The 16,325-nt window shown below is 35.0% G+C and overlaps 1 protein-coding gene across 5 annotated transcripts in view; it reads right to left on the bottom strand.

Annotated features, from left to right (window-relative positions):
- DIAPH2 (diaphanous related formin 2) overlaps window positions 1-16,325 on the bottom strand; it is an 891,422-nt gene that overhangs the window by 645,190 nt on the left and 229,907 nt on the right. For all 5 annotated transcript variants that reach the window (XM_067724059.1, XM_067724058.1, XM_067724057.1 and 2 more), the window contains 2 exons: window positions 12,642-12,778; window positions 9,887-9,995 (listed from right to left, as the gene is read on the bottom strand). In XM_067724059.1, coding sequence (XP_067580160.1) covers window positions 9,887-9,995; window positions 12,642-12,778 — 246 coding nt within the window. The remainder of the gene's footprint in view (window positions 1-9,886; window positions 9,996-12,641; window positions 12,779-16,325) is intronic.

The raw sequence follows: 16,325 nt of genomic DNA on the forward strand, positions 1-16,325 counted from the left end.
ATCAATAGCAGAATAACTGAGGTAGAAGAACGGATAAGTGACCTGGAAGATAAAATAGTGGAAATAACTACTGCAGAGCAGAATAAAGAAAAAAGAATGAAAAGAATTGAGGACAGTCTCAGAGACCTCTGGGACAACACTAAACACACCAACATTCAAATTATAGGGGTCCCAGGAGAAGAAAAGAAAAAGAAAGGGACTGAGAAAATATTTGAACAGATTATATTGAAAACTTCCCTAATATGGGAAAGGAAATAATCAAGTCCAGTAAGCACAGAGAGTCCCATACAGGATAAATACAAGGAGAAACATGCCAACACGTATTAATCAAACTAACAAAAATTAAATACCAAGAAAAAATATTAAAAGCAGCAAGGGAAAATCAACAAATAACATACAAGGGAATCCCCATAAGGTTAAGAGCTGAACTTTCAGCAGAAACTCTGCAAGCCAGAAGGGAGTGGCAGGACATATTTAAAGTGATGAAAAGGAAAAACCTACAACCAAGATTACTCTACACAGCAAGGATATCATTCACATTCAATGGAGAAAGTAAAACCTTGACAGACAAGCAAAAGCTAAGAGAATTCAGCACCACCAAACCAGCTTTACAACAAATCCAACTTCTCTAGGCATGAAACACAAATGAAGGAAAAGACCTACAATAACAAACCCAAAACAGTTAAGAAAATGGTAATACGAACATACATATTGATAACTACCTTAAATGTAAATGGATTAAATGCTCCAACCAAAAGACACAGACTGGCTGAATGGATACAAAAATAAGACCCATATATATGCTGCCTACAGGAGACCCACTTCAGACCTAGGGACACATACAGACTGAAAGTGAGGGGATGGAAAAAGATATTCCATGCAAATGGAAATCAAAAGAAAACTGGAGTAGCAATTCTCATATCAGACAAAAGAGACTTTAAAGACTATTACAAGAGACAAAGAAGAACACTACATAATGATCTAGGGATCAATCCAAGAAGAAGATATAACAATTGTAAATATTCATACACCCAACATAGGAGCACCTCAATACATAAGGCAAATGCTAACAGTCATAAAAGGAGAAATTGACAGTAATACAATCATAGTAGGGGACTTTAACACCCCACTTTCACTGATGGACAGATCATCCAAAATGAAAATAAATAAGGAAACAAAAGCTTTAAATGACACATTAAACAAGATGGACTTAATTGATATTTATAGGACAGTCCAACCAAAAACAGAATACACTTTCTTCTCAAGTGCTCATGGAACATTCTCCAGGATAGATCATATCTTGGGTCACAAATGAAGCCTTGGTAAATTTAAGAAAATTGAAATCGTATCAAGTATCATTTCTGACCACAAGGCTATGAGACTAGATATCAATTGCAAGAAAAAAACTGTAAAAAATACAAACACTTGGAGGCTAAACAATATGTTACTAAATAACCAAGAGGTCACTGAAGAAATCTAAGAGGAAATCGAAAAATACCTAGAAACAAATGACAATGAAAACACAAAGACCCAAAACCTATGGGATGCAGCAAAAGAAGTTCTAAGAGGGAAATTTATAGCAATACAGTCCTACCTCAAGTAAAAAGAAACATCTCAAGTAAACAACCTAACTTTACACAAAAAGAAATTAGAGAAAGAAGAACAAAAAAAACCCCCAAAGTTAGCAGACGGAAAGAAATCATAAAAATCAGATCAGAAATAAATGAAAAAGAAATGAAGGAAACAATAGCAAAGATGAATATAACTAAAAGCTGGTTCTTTGAGAAGATAAACAAAATTGATAAAACATTAGCCAGACTCATCAAGAAAAAAAGGGAGAAGACTCAAATCAACAGAACTAGAAATGAAAAAGGAGAAGTAACAACTGACATTGCAGAAATACAAAGAATCATGAGAGATTACTACAAACAACTCTATGCCAATAAAATGGACAACCTGGAAGAAATGGACAAATTCTTAGAAAAGCACAACCTTCTGAGACTGAACCAGGAAGAAATAGATATTATAAAGAGGCCAATCACAAGCACTGAAATTGAAACTCTGATTAAAAATCTTCCCACAAACAGAAGCCCAGGACCAGATGGTTTCACAGGTGAATTCTATCAAACATTTACAGAAGAGCTAACACCTATCCTTCTCAAACTCTTCCAAAATATATAGCAGAGGGAGGGACACTCCCTAACTCATTCTACGAGGCCACCATCACCCTGATACCAAAACCAGACAACGATGTCACAAAGAAAGAGAACTATAGGCCAATATCAGTGATGAACATAGATGCAAAAATCCTCAACAAAATACTAGCAAACAGAATCCAACAGCACATTAAAAGGATCACACACCATGATCAAGTGGGGTTTATCCCAGGAATGTGAGGATTCTTCAATATATGCAAGTAAATCAATATGATACATAATATTAACAAATTAAAGGAGAAAACCTGTATGATCATCTCAATAGATGCAGAAAAAGCTTTCAACAAAATTCAACACCCATTTATGATAAAAACCCTCCAGAAAGTAGGCATAGAGGGAACTTACCTCAACATAATAAAGGCCATATATGACAAACCCACAGCCAACATCATTCTCAATGGTGAAAAACTGAAACCATTTCCACTAAGATCAGGAACAAGACAGGGTTATCTACTCTCACCACTATTATTGAACATAGTTTTGGAAGTTTTAGCCACAGCAATCAAGGAAGAAAAAGAAATAAAAGGAATATAAATTGGAAAAGAAGAAGTAAAACTTTCACTGTTTGCATATGATACTATACATAGAGAATCCTAAAGATGTCACCAGAAAACTACTAGAGCTAATCAATGAATTTGGTAAAGTAGCAGGATACAAAATTAATGCACAGAAACCTGTTGGATTACTATACACTAACAACGAAAGAATATCTCTTTGAAAAAAATGGTTCTGAAGAACCTAGGGGCAGGACAGGAATAAAGACACAGCTGTAGAGAATGGACTTGAGGACACAGGGAGGGGGAAGTGTAAGCTGGGAGGAAGTGATAGAGTTGGCATGGACATATATACACTACCAAATATAAAATAGCTAGCTAGTGGGAAGCAGCCACATAGCACAGGGAGGTCAGCTGGGTGCTTTGTGACCATCTAGAGCAGTGGGATAGGGAGGGTGGGAGGGAGACACAAGAGGAAGGAGATATGGGTATATATGTATATGTATAGCTGATTCACTTTGTTATAAAGCAGAAAGTAACACACCATTGTAAAGCAATTATACTCTAATAAAGATGTTAAAAAAGAGAGAAAGGCAGGTTAAGGTTGGAGAGTGGATTGGAGTCGGAAGGAGAGGATGAAGATAAGGAAGAAAAGTACAGTTAAGGACAATACTGAATTTGAAATCCAGTCAGAAGGCAGCTGAATATATGGAATCTGTGAGTCAGGATGTATTTGGAATAGAAGAGTTCAGAGAGATTCATCACATAGAAGTGCTGGTGGAAGTCATAAGGATGGATAATGCTGCCAAGGACAATGTACAGAATGAGCAAAGGACCAGAGCAAAGGATCAAAGGACTATGGATCAACCTCTAGGAATAAGTATATTTTAAGGCCAAGCATAGAGACAGGAGATTTTAAGTGTAACAAAGAGGTAAAATAAAAATGAGGAGAGCTTAGTATCATAGAAGTTGAGGGAAGAGAGAGCTTTGTTCAAGAGTGACCAATAGCATTGAATGGTGCTGTGGAAACCAATATGATGACTTCCAAAGTGTCTGTTGCTTTTTATATTACAAAGGTCACTAGTGATTCCCCGTTACCAAAAATGATCGATTTGGCAATTATTCAACTTTGAAACAGGTTTAAAATAAAAGACATCCTTCTTTAACTCCGAAGTTATTTTTGTACTTGAAACATGACTACATATTGTAAATATTTCTATACAACCCCCCCATTGTACTAATTCTAGTTTTTAAATGGTAGTAGTATAAAATTGTCAATAAATAGTTATTTAGCTTCCGAAGTAGTATCAGACATTCCTTCAACACAATATTTAACACACTCATTTACTTTTCCACAAATTTCCTCCTTATCCATAGCTGCAGTGCCTTGTTTTATTATAAATGTACCTCTACTGACAAATAATAAATGATTTATCCAAAGCTACTTTCTCATATGTGATGGTACGAGTGCACTAATAGCTAATTTATAAGTATGCTTAGAGTAAAATCTCAACACTTGAGAACCACTGTGGAAAGAATCGCGCTACAGAGAATCAGTCCATATGCCTGAGGGTTTGTCTATTTAAGCAAGAACATCTGTTTTTGCATGGAACTCTTTCTGAAGAGAATTCCTGAATTCCCACATTCTTAAAATATCCTAGGTATAATTTGTTATTTTATTTTTTTGCTGACTCAGGGGCATGATTAAATATGTGAGTTAGTGAGAGATGATGGAACACATACATGCCCTCAGGAGCTATTGAGAGATACAGGGCTATTTGCTCTGACGCCAAATGAAACCAAATGTTATAATTTTTGAATTCCAGTTCCACTCTTTTATTATGTTTCTATCTCCTTCTCCCTTGCTTTCATTGTGTCAGTTGTTGCTTCTTCATCATCTCAGTGCACAAGTCTGGAAAAAATTGTCTTCCAACCTCCCAACTCGTGCTTCTAGTCTGCTATGGATGGAAAACAGAAAATCGGGCCATTAAGATAACATAGGAAGAAAGAGTTAATAGGCTCTGATTAAAGGCCAAAAGGTCTTTGTCATCATGAGGCTTACTTGATGGATTTGGTGACATTTTGTAGGCTACTCAGATTATTTTCTTTTTTTCTTTTTTTTTTTGGTTCTGAGTTATATTCCAAAATGATAAATCTCTCAAATAGGTGAGGTCTGGATAAGTGAACCAACTGTATATTTACTTCTATGTTTTTGTGTACCATATCTAATTATAACATGCACAATTTTTTAAATTATTTTCAGCATGTTAGACAACATTTTTTAGATGTATTAAATCATGCTAAAATAAAAACACTTCTGCACACAGCTCCTGAAATACTTTAAGACATTGCAACTTTCAGACTAATAGCAGCCTGTGAAGACTGGGGCTGGTTTTTATAATACATCATTGGAGGTTAACTCTATGACCTTCTCCTTCCATAAACAACTATTATTGGGAGGGACAAATTAGGAGTTTGGGATTAACATATACATACTACTATATATAAAATAGATCACCAACAAAGACCTACTGTTATAGCACAGGGAACTATATTCAATATCTTGTAATAACCTATAATGGAAGAGAATGTAAAATATATATATACACACATTCATAGGTATACAGTCATACATATATATGTATATGTATAGCTGAATCACTTTGCTGTACACCTGAAACTAACACAACACTGTAAATCAACCATACTTCAATTAAAAATTTTTTTTTTTAAATAATAAAAGTTAAAGGGGAAAAAAAACAACTATTACTAATGCTCAGTGTACCCTAGCTTTTCCTGATGGGCTACGTAGAAATCAGTTTCAACTACATGTTTGTATTACCTCACTCTGTCTTTTGTGAAGGGGCTGGCAGACTACTCTGGTCTCTATTTTTTGTGTGTGCGTGTGGTACGTGGGCCTCTCACTGTTGTGGCCTCTCCCGTTGCGGAGCACAGGCTCCGGACGCGCAGGCCCAGCGGCCATGGCTCACGGGCCCAGCCGCTCCGCGGCATGTGGGATCCTCCCAAACCGGGGCACGACCCCTGTCCCCTGCATCGGCAGGTGGACTCTCAACTACTGTGCCACCAGGGAAGCCCTCTGGCCTCTATTTTTACCTACTGGAAGCCGTTCTCTTGCCTTCCACCCTACCAGAGTACTGGTTTTCTATCAGTAAAGATAATTTTCTGGAAAATTTCTATTGATCCTTCAAGACCCAGTTAAAGCATCACCTCATCACTGAAGCCTTCCTTGACTTATGCAGGACATACCTAAATTTGCCTTCCTTTGTGTCCTCATTAAACCTTACCAAGAGGAAAGGGACGTAGCTGGGGAAGCATTGCTATTCCAAGCAAAGTGTTCTGCATGATAAAATGTTTGAGGGCATTTAAAAGGCTACAGCATATTTGGGAAACACCAGGTTTAATACGGCTAAAACATATGGTACATTTGGGAGTGTGACAAGCTGTAAGGCCAGAATGTTAGATTGGGACCACATTGAGAAAGGTCATTCATCATGCTTAGGCTTTTCACTTTTATCAAGCAATGGGTCATGAGCATAGATAGGTTTCTAGGAATGCTACTATGTTAGAATCAGATTTATTTTTAAAGGATAACCAACAGTATTACAAAACATTTGTCTGTTTTGGGGAAGAATGTATCAGTTTGGGGTACTAATTAGGAAATTGTTGGAATTATATTGCTGGGAGAAGATAAAGACAGTGGAGACAGACAGACTGGGATAGATTCATAGTCTTTTGTAAGACTTGATGATTAATTGGATGCAGGGAACAAAGAAGAATGAAGTCTTGAGGAAAATCAAAGATCAGGAAGAAAATGAAACCTCTCTATTATCTAAAATGAGAAAGGCAGGAAGAAGAGTAGACTTCTTTTAGGGGGGTAATCATGCTAAGGGAAAGAGAAAATGAGCTCATTTTACTAAGAGGAGGTACCATATAGTGGTTAAGAGCAAGTACTCTGAAGACAGATACTCTAGGGTCTAAAGTGAGCTTTACTTCCTATTTACTATGTGACCCTAGAAAAGTTATCTAACCTCTATGAGCCTCAGCTTACTCATCTATAAAATGGGGATACTACTACTATCTCTCTCAGAGAATTGCTGTGCGGTTTAAAATGAGGTAACATATTAAAGTATTTAGAACACTGGCACATGGCTTATAAATGCTATTTTTAATTTTGAATTTTTATGACGCTTCTAAAACATCCAGTTAGCTATTTGGACAGGTAGGATTGAATACCGATATAAGCCAGACTTAAAACCTGGGGAATCACTAGAACATAGTTGGACGTTAAAGCTAGAGAAGCAATTGAGAGCTTTCACATATGTGTGTATCAATACATATAGATGTATATGTATATGAGCTTATATACGTGTGTATATGTGTGTCCATATGTATGTATAAACAAAAATGATGAGAGAATGGGACCAAGAAAAGAACATAAAGAATAAAATAGCCAAGAAGTAAGAAGAAACGCATGAAGAAGATAGAGAAAGAACAGTTAGAGGTATTCAGTGAGCAAGGAGAGGATGGTGCCTAGAAAAACAAAGGCAGGAAAATTTTCAAGGAGGGAGTGACCAATAGAGCCAAGCAATCAGGATTGGAAAGAAGCCACTGGACTTTGAAATTCAAAGATCATTGTCAACCTTTTGAAGAACTGTGAAAAAGTTGCGTTGTGAAAGGTAATTTAGGAAACAGAGAAAACAAGTATGGATGATTCTTTTAGAGACTTAGACTATAAAATGAAAAAGAAAGATGAGAAGCTACTTTGAAGGATAACTAGGATCAAAAGAAGGCACTGTAGTATGGGGGAGACTTGAGAAGGCTACTCAGCTGAAGGAAAGTCAATGAACAGAGAACATATGAAGATATATGATTTATTGTCTATTTCTTGAACTACTGAAGATAATAAAACTCCTATCACAGGTACAAAATATATGAGCTAGAAAACTTCTGTGAGAACTTAATAACCTCTTTTGGAATCCAAAAAGCAGGGGGGTGGGGGGGTATGTAGTTATTATTTAAAAATATAATTAGTCCTGTATTTTAACAGAATTACTTCCTGAGACTGTAATAACATTTTGAGAAGTCTCAGGATACTACAGAAATAGAAAAGTAATTCTGTTAAAATACGGCACTCATTTCATTCTTTAAACAACAGATTTTAAACTTTTGTTTTTCATTCTGTATTCTGAATATAGTTTTGAACTTTTAGATATTTTTTTTCATCCACGTGAAATAATCCAAATAAACAAACCCACTTCACAATTCTTCTGAGAGTACCAGGCTCTGTATATAACAAATCACTAACTTTCGTACCTCATTAAAATAGGAAATTTCAAATTGTGATTTGCATATGTTTGCATCTATAATCAGTATTCAACAATTTCTTGAATACCTAGCAAGACGTCTATGATCCTTCCATGTTACTTGTTAAAAACTTGCCACTTTTATCATCCCATTCAGTCCAGCTTCGTGAAGGCTAGCAAATGTCATTCCCACCTCATTGTGTGGGCTGAACTATTCTGTGGCAGGGGTGTCATTTAAAGGTCAGACAATACAGTATACACATGTTGGCATCACATAGACCTGGCTTCAAATCATAGCTCTACCTCTCAACAGCTGTGTGATTTTGAGTGAGTGAGTGATCTGAGTGAGGAATGAAAACTTTGAATATAGATAAAACACTTAATTCCTCCTAAGCAAACTTTGCAAGACAAGTACAAACTCCTACATACAACTGAAAGTCAATGAGATTTAGTTAGGCAAGCCCAAGCACAGGAACAAGAACAAAGAGTTCAAGAAGTCATCTTAAAAAAGACAGTTTCCAAACCTTTCAGTAGAGATGTTAAATTTTATTGAAATAAATTGTATAATAAGAAGTATATTTAAAAAAGGAAACACTGAAAGGAAATCCCCCAAGCATTAAAAAATGTAATACACTGGCCATAAAAGGCACACCATAAAAGTCTATCTGAAATGTTCATCATAGCTGGAGTAGAAGTAACAATTAACAAATTTCTTCAAGTATTTGGAAAGGGATTATAGTTTTGTAACACTACAGTATTTTCTTTGGACAAGCCAAATTATCTATCTGCTGTAGTTTGACTCTCTGGTGAAAACAGGTAACTACACTTAACAATAAAATTAAAAAGGGGAAAAGAAACTCTTTGTTTTTATATCAGATAAGAAATTTTAATATTTAAACACTCTCTACTAAATAATTTCATAAAATAAACGTGGACCCATGTTCTCTTTGTTGAATGACACTACAAGGGTTTAAAAAATATTTCAGAAAGTGTTTCCCATGGTACATTAAATGCTAAACACTGTCTAAAAGAAAGAGATGGGCACCACAGACTAACAAACCTGGCATCGAATTTGACTGTCCCACTTACAAGCTGTGGCACCTTAGACAAGTTATTTAATCTCAGCCTATTTGTCTCATAAGCAAAATGGAGATAATAATAGTACCTACATAGCCGAATTGTGAGAATTAAACTAGATAGTACATGTAAATTCAAATGTTTAGTCCAGAATCTCACACGATAAGTACAGTCAATAAATAAGAGTTCTCATCACTAAAGAACAATGTTATCTTTCATAAAATGGCTCATTTCCTGAAACCATCTAAGAAAAGATAGCAAATTTTGTCATTTTCTAAAGAAGACATATAGGCTGGGTCTACACAGGACTATGAGACAGACCATGACCTAAGAGTTGCAATTCAATCCTCCCTATTCTGGGCAGTGAAACTTCTGAATGCTGTGTGAATGGCACAAAAAAAGAGATATGTTTAGTTTTCTTAAATTTCTACAACGAGCCCACACAGACTTCATTAACCCTCAGGATAACGGCAGTGGCTGAACTGTTTGCCCTCTTGCCCTGATTAACGCTAAGGCTTTAATTTCCATGGCTTATTACAATAATTACTAAATTTCTATCCAAATATTTATGATCATCATATTTATAATAATCCAAAGTACTTTTCCCAATTTTAAACAAATTGTAATTTTCACAGACAAAACCATAGCTTCTATGAATGACCAAGCAACAGGAAGAATTTCATTTTTATGTTCCCTTCTATTTAAATGCTAGCTAAAATGGAGTTGGTGTCATACAAAACCAGTACTCTAAATACAACCCCGGAAACTAACTCACCTGTAATTGCAAAGCTTCATGGTTTTCTAATCCTTCCACAATTGGTGAAAATCGTTCTCTGTTATTTCGTTCTGCTGCTGTAGTTATAGCTCCTAAAAGTTTATCTAGACTATAGAAAAAAAAAATAGAAATGAGAAATACATCTTACACATACTATATGAATATGGGTTATCCCTTATACAGTCTTCCCTGTTTTCTTTCTGGTGCTTGATGTTTTCACATAGACCACTACAATTTAAGAATTGTGTTCTCGTCCACATATTTCTACAAGTCAAATGTTGATAGAGTTAAATAACTTTAGGGAACCAAAATGAAAATTCAATTTGAAAGTCTTGAGGAAAATAATTTTTCTGGGTGACATTTAAAAAAAAATACTTAATTGATAAACATTAAAATTTTAAGTTTCAGGTTTTGATAGTTCATGTGTTAACATAGATATTAATGTCACTTAAACGTGATATGGCATTTACAATTATTCAAAGTTTATTCAAGTGTAAACGGACTGTAATTTTATAATAAAGTGCTGAAAAGCGTAAATATTTTTTAAAGAACTTAAAAAAAAAAAAACCCAGGATTCTTTGAAAATGGAACAAGGAAAAAAACCTAAAAGAGAAAGCCCAGTAAATTAGAGAAGCATCTATAATTACCAAGCACAAGAAACTTATTCACCTGAACAAAAATATTGGAAACTATCTCTGTACAGTGTCTGAATCAAATTAACCTCTATGTAGTATACTACTATTATCAAACTATATCTGAAATTATAATTAACTCATAAAATATACCAGGGTAGGGTACATTATATGAATTAAGTACTGAAAACCTAACAGACTAGAAAAATATTTCTTACTTGTGTATAAACTGATTTTTCTATAAAACCTAAGGAAGGAAGCCTATCTGCATAAGTTATTTCATGCTCAGTTTGTTCTCACTGAGATAAGACTTAATGTTGTGTGATAATATTTTTATTCAGTGTTTGTCTTTTGGTTTCGAAGGATGAACCAGCACTAAGCAATATCTCATTTTATTCCAAGAGGTATGAGAAAGTCAACATATTAGAAGAATCCTAAATCTTTGCCTGCCCCATTATAATTCAAACTGAGATGATTACTGCCACATAGAGTGTTCAGAAGAAATATTTTAGTTCATGTCCGTAGCAGGTATTACATTCTTTATCTCAATGGTTTCTTACCAACTGGATATCGAATCTTTAATTTTGCTTCTAACTTAATATTATTTCCATAAGAAGAAATGATCTATGCATAGTCAGCAACAACTTGCTAAAATTGGCACTTATGTGCACTCTGAGTAGTTACCAACAGCCTTTTGTTCTTTCCAACCAGTTAATTTAATTCCATTAATATTGCTTCATCTTTTCACTTACCATAGGCAGAAAGGATGCTCAACATCACTAATCATTAGAGAAATGCAAATCAAAACTACAGTGAGGTATCACCTCACACCAGTCAGAATGGCCATCATCAAGAAATCTACAAACAATAAACACTGGAGATGGTGTGGAGAAAAGGGAACCCTCGTGCACTGTTGGTGGGAATGTCAATTGATACAGCCAGTATGGAGAAGAGTATGGGGATTCCTTAAAAAACTAAAAATAGAACTACCATATAAACCAGCAATCCCACTACTGGGCATATACCCTGAGAAAACCATAATTCAAAAAGAGTCATGTACCACAATGATCATTGCAGCTCTATTTACAATTGCCAGGACATGGAAGCAACCTAAGTGTCCATCGACAGATGAATGGATAAAGAAGATGTGGCACATATATACAATGGGATATTACTCAGCCATAAAAAGAAACGAAAATGAGTTATTTGTACTGAGGTGGATGGACCTAGAGTCTGTCATACAGAGTGAAGTAAGTCAGAAAGAGAAAAACAAATACTGTATGCTAACACATACATATGGAATCTAAAAAAAAAAAAATTGGTTCTGAAGAACCTAGGGGCAGGACAGGAATAAAGATGCAGACATAGAGAATGGACTTGAGGACACGGGGAGGGGAAGGGTAAGCTGGGACGAAGTAAGAGAGTGTCATGACTAATATATACTACCAAATGTAAAATAGATAGCTAGTGGGAAGCAGCCACATAGCACAGGGAGATCAGCTGGGTGCTTTGTGACCACCTAGAGGGGTGGGATAAGGAGGGTGGGAGGGAGACACAAGAGGGAGGAGATATGGGGATATATGTATATGTATGGCTGATTCACTTTGTTATACAGCAGAAACTAACAGAACATTGTAAAGCAATTATACTCCAATAAAGATGTTAAAAAAAATAAAATAAAATTATAGTACAAAATAAAGCATCTAGTTAATTCAGTTAAGGAAGTCAAATTTTGTGATGTGCATGTGTGAGGGTGTATGTTGTGTAGGGTATGTATATGTGTGTGCCTGTGTGTGTGTTTAGCCAAAATTACTCCCTAATTGACCTTTTCCCATTTTTCTAATAATTGCTTTACCTTCAACTAGACAAAATTCTATTCATTAACTTTGACTATCCAACTTTGAAGAACCCTCCATCAGGATTCTATCTTTTTAAACTTATTTTTCAAAGAATCAAAAAAAAAGCTAATATCCAAATAGATAAGGTAAAAATATCGATATTTTTTCTAAAATTTAATAGTATTTTCATGCAAGTTATCAAAAGAAACAGCACAAAAGTAGGACTTGTTAATTTCTCAAGTGTCATTTTCTATACAGTTAATATAATAATAGAGCAATACGTACATGTTCTCTTCTCCAACAATACAAATAGCAGAAAGTATTTTTACTATTTCAGTCATCATGTTGGGTTGTTTGGGGTCAACTGCTCTTGCCAACAGTAAAAGGCTTCTTTCATCCCCTAGAATCCTTTTCAATCCAAACTGAAAAAAATTTTTAAAAATGAACTTTCATTCAAAATGTTTTTGGAACACATCTTTAATTTTAAAAAGCAACTAAACAATGATTTTCTAAAAACCAATACCTCCACAGTGAGGTTCTACTTAATTAGATGAATGTTCTTCAAATGCAGTTGTTTGTTTTTTATTTGAAATGACTGCATCTTGGAGTTTTGTCCTTTGGTCAGATATGATCTCCATTAGCCTGCCTAAAACTTCCATAAAAATTTGGAAGAAATATGGGAACCACCAATATTTTCTCAACAAAGAAGAATATGTAAAGAACATACTGATATGATTTTCTAAAGCAGTTCTGCTTATGTCACTGGGTCTCCCTGGAGATGTCTGGAACTCATGGTTAAATTCTCCAATATGTTTGCATGGAAAACTAAGTTGAACAAAAAGGGTAAAACATTGAAAAGCTCTTTTGTATACTACATGCCAGTTAAAGAAGCAGTAGACCTCTGTATGGATTTTCCCATACCTTCTCTCTCTTAGCCTCCCTCTTTCAAGCAGTTGTGCTGCATTACAAAAGTTATGAACAGAAAGAAATGGAGCCTGGGTTTTACTAAGTGTCACAGTCAACTAGGCAGAGAAGCCAGACACCATTTTCATTTATTTTCTAGGCTTGAATATATGCATGCAAATGTGCATCATAAGAATGACTAGGTAAAAAAATGAAGAAAGCTCAAAACTCAGGTTTTCACTACATGAAGAAGGTAATATTTTCTTTGATCTTTGTCCCACAAATTATTTATCAGATTTCTTATGAAATATGTTTGCTCCTTGTTACAGTTTAACAGTGAAATCCAACAACATTTCATTGGAGCAAAATTGCCATTTCAAGCTATCCTTTAGTTAAACACCACACATTTGAATATTTTCATGGTTCCTAATTTATCTTCTAAAAGAATTCAGGACTAAAAAAAACATAGCTAAAGCTCTTAAATATGACTTTACTCGAGGTCATAACAAATAAGGAAATTTACAGAGACAAGACAAAAAAAGGAAATGGAAGAGACGAGATTAAAAAGAAGCAAAGAAAAACAGAAGGACTATGTAAGTATAAAGGTAGCTGGTAAATAATAAGTAGTAAGGAAAACAAGTGATGTGGAAAACTGAGAGAGATGTTTACCATGCAATTACCAAACTTAAAATAACTTTAAAAATCAGTTAGACTGAGAGTGAAATCATTTAATTTTTCAAATTTCCATTTTATTATTAAAAGTAGTTTGTAATATATAGGGACATACTCAAAATAAAAATGAAGATATGAGAAATGATGGAAAACCATCAATCTAAACATCAGAGCAATATTACAGCAATGGAAGTTAAGGGACAATGGGTTGCTTTTTATGATCCTATTATTACATGCATTGTATAAGCAAAAAGAGTTTTTGAAGTAGGTAATCAAAACTCCTCAGGGCCAGCAAATTTGATGTATGAGTCATTTCAGATGAAAGTTTCATTCTTTGATTATGACAATTCATTCCAACATGAAATGGATATATTACTGTATATTTTTTTATTTTGAATGTGTACTTTATGCCCATTGTTTCACACGCCTATAATTTAAAAGACCTACCATTTACTCATGTTCCTAGGACCTATGTGCAAGACATTAACATGCTCTAACTAAAGCCTAATCTTAATATAGAATAATCTAAGTTAAACTATCGTGTTTTACAATGTTATTGGGAATGTAAATTGGTACAACCACTATGGAGCACAGTATGGAGGTTCCTTAAAAAACTAAAAATAGGGGCTTCCCTGGTGGCACAGTGGTTGAGAGTCCGCCTGCCTATGCAGGGGACACGGGTTCGTGCCCTGGTCCAGGAAGATCCCACATGCCACGGAGCAGCTGGGCCCGTGAGTCATGGCCAGTGAGCCTGCGTGTCTGGAGTCTGTGCTCCACAATGGGAGAGGCCACAACACTGAGAGGCCCACATACCGCAAAAAAGAAAAAAAAAAAAAAAAAAAACTAAAAATAGAACTACCACATTCCCCAGCAATCCCACTCCTAGGCATATATCCAGAGAAAACCATAACCCAAAAGGATACATGCACCCCAATGTTCATTGCAGCACTATTTACAATAGCCAAGACATAGAAGCAACCTAAATGTCCATTGACAGAGGAACGGATAAAGAAGATGTGGTACATACATAAAACGGAATATTACTCAGCCATTAAAAAAATGAAATAATGCCATGTGCAGCAACACGGATGGACCTAGAGATTGTCATACTGAGTGAAGTACGTCAGACAAAGACAAATATCATATATCACTCATATGTGGAATCTAACTTAAAGAAAAGAAACAAATGAACTTATTTACGAAACAGAAACAGACTTACAGGTATGGAAAACAAACTTATGGTTACCAAAGGGGAAACATGGGAGGGGAGGGATAAATCAGAAGCTTGGGATGAACACACACAGAAGACTACTTTACATATAAGACAGATAACCAACAAGGACCTACTGCATAGCATAGGGAATGCTACACTGAATTCTTTTCGAAGATAAATTAGGAACCATGAAAATATTCAAATGTGTGGTGTTTAACTAAAGGTTAGCTTGAAATGACAATTTTGTTCCAATGAAATGCTGTCAGATTTCACTGTTAATACAGAGTAGTACTAACCCATATGAGAAAAGAATCTAAAAAAGAATAGATACATGTATACGTATAACTGAATCACTTTGCTGTAAAACTAATGCAACACTGTAAATCAACTCTACTCTAATAAAAAAAAAAATCATGTTCTTCAAAACTGCCAAACTCTTAAGTAATAAATAATTACATATGAACATATCAATTTCTGTCTCGTGGGAAAAGGCTCTACAGGAAATGTCACTTTCTCTAGTAACTATACTGATTACAGTTATATCCTGGAAAGCTGTAAGAGTTGACTACTCAAGTCAGTAAGAATTTAGATCAGAGTCCTAATTTTACAGGTGAGGGGACTGATTGGCAGAGAGGTCAAATGATTTTCTAAAGGCCACACAACTTAGTGGCAAATCATGGACTATATTTCCTGATTTCTAGTACAGTGTTGTCTTTCCTTTATTTCTTTGTTTCCCTCAATTGAAAAAAGAGATCCATCTTGAGCTGTGGAGAAGCAATGTTCATTAACTGCTTTCTTGTTAGGTATCAGATTCTGCATAACTTTGTCACCAAAGACTAAGAGCTCAGAAGTTCAGAAATTCTGTACTAGTACTGACGGAAATCTTTCTGGAAGAAACTTCCAAGAACAGCACAAATAGTATATTCTATACGGGAGACTCACGTCAATTGGCAAGCATCTATCTGTTCCACATGCCAAAAAATTCTTTGCTGATACATGTGTGTATAATATACACATAATTATACATAATCCCACACACTTAAGAAAGACTGCAGATCACTTAAGTAGATAATCTTACTGCATTGGCTATTAATAGCTATATTTTACTTCTGGCAAGTTTTGGGTTATTGTTATAATTAGTTATTTTTAATAAATATTTTGAGATTATTAAAATACCATAT

The sequence above is a fragment of the Pseudorca crassidens genome, chromosome X (genome assembly GCF_039906515.1).
Source record: "Pseudorca crassidens isolate mPseCra1 chromosome X, mPseCra1.hap1, whole genome shotgun sequence".
In the NCBI taxonomy this organism is placed as follows: domain Eukaryota; kingdom Metazoa; phylum Chordata; class Mammalia; order Artiodactyla; family Delphinidae; genus Pseudorca; species Pseudorca crassidens.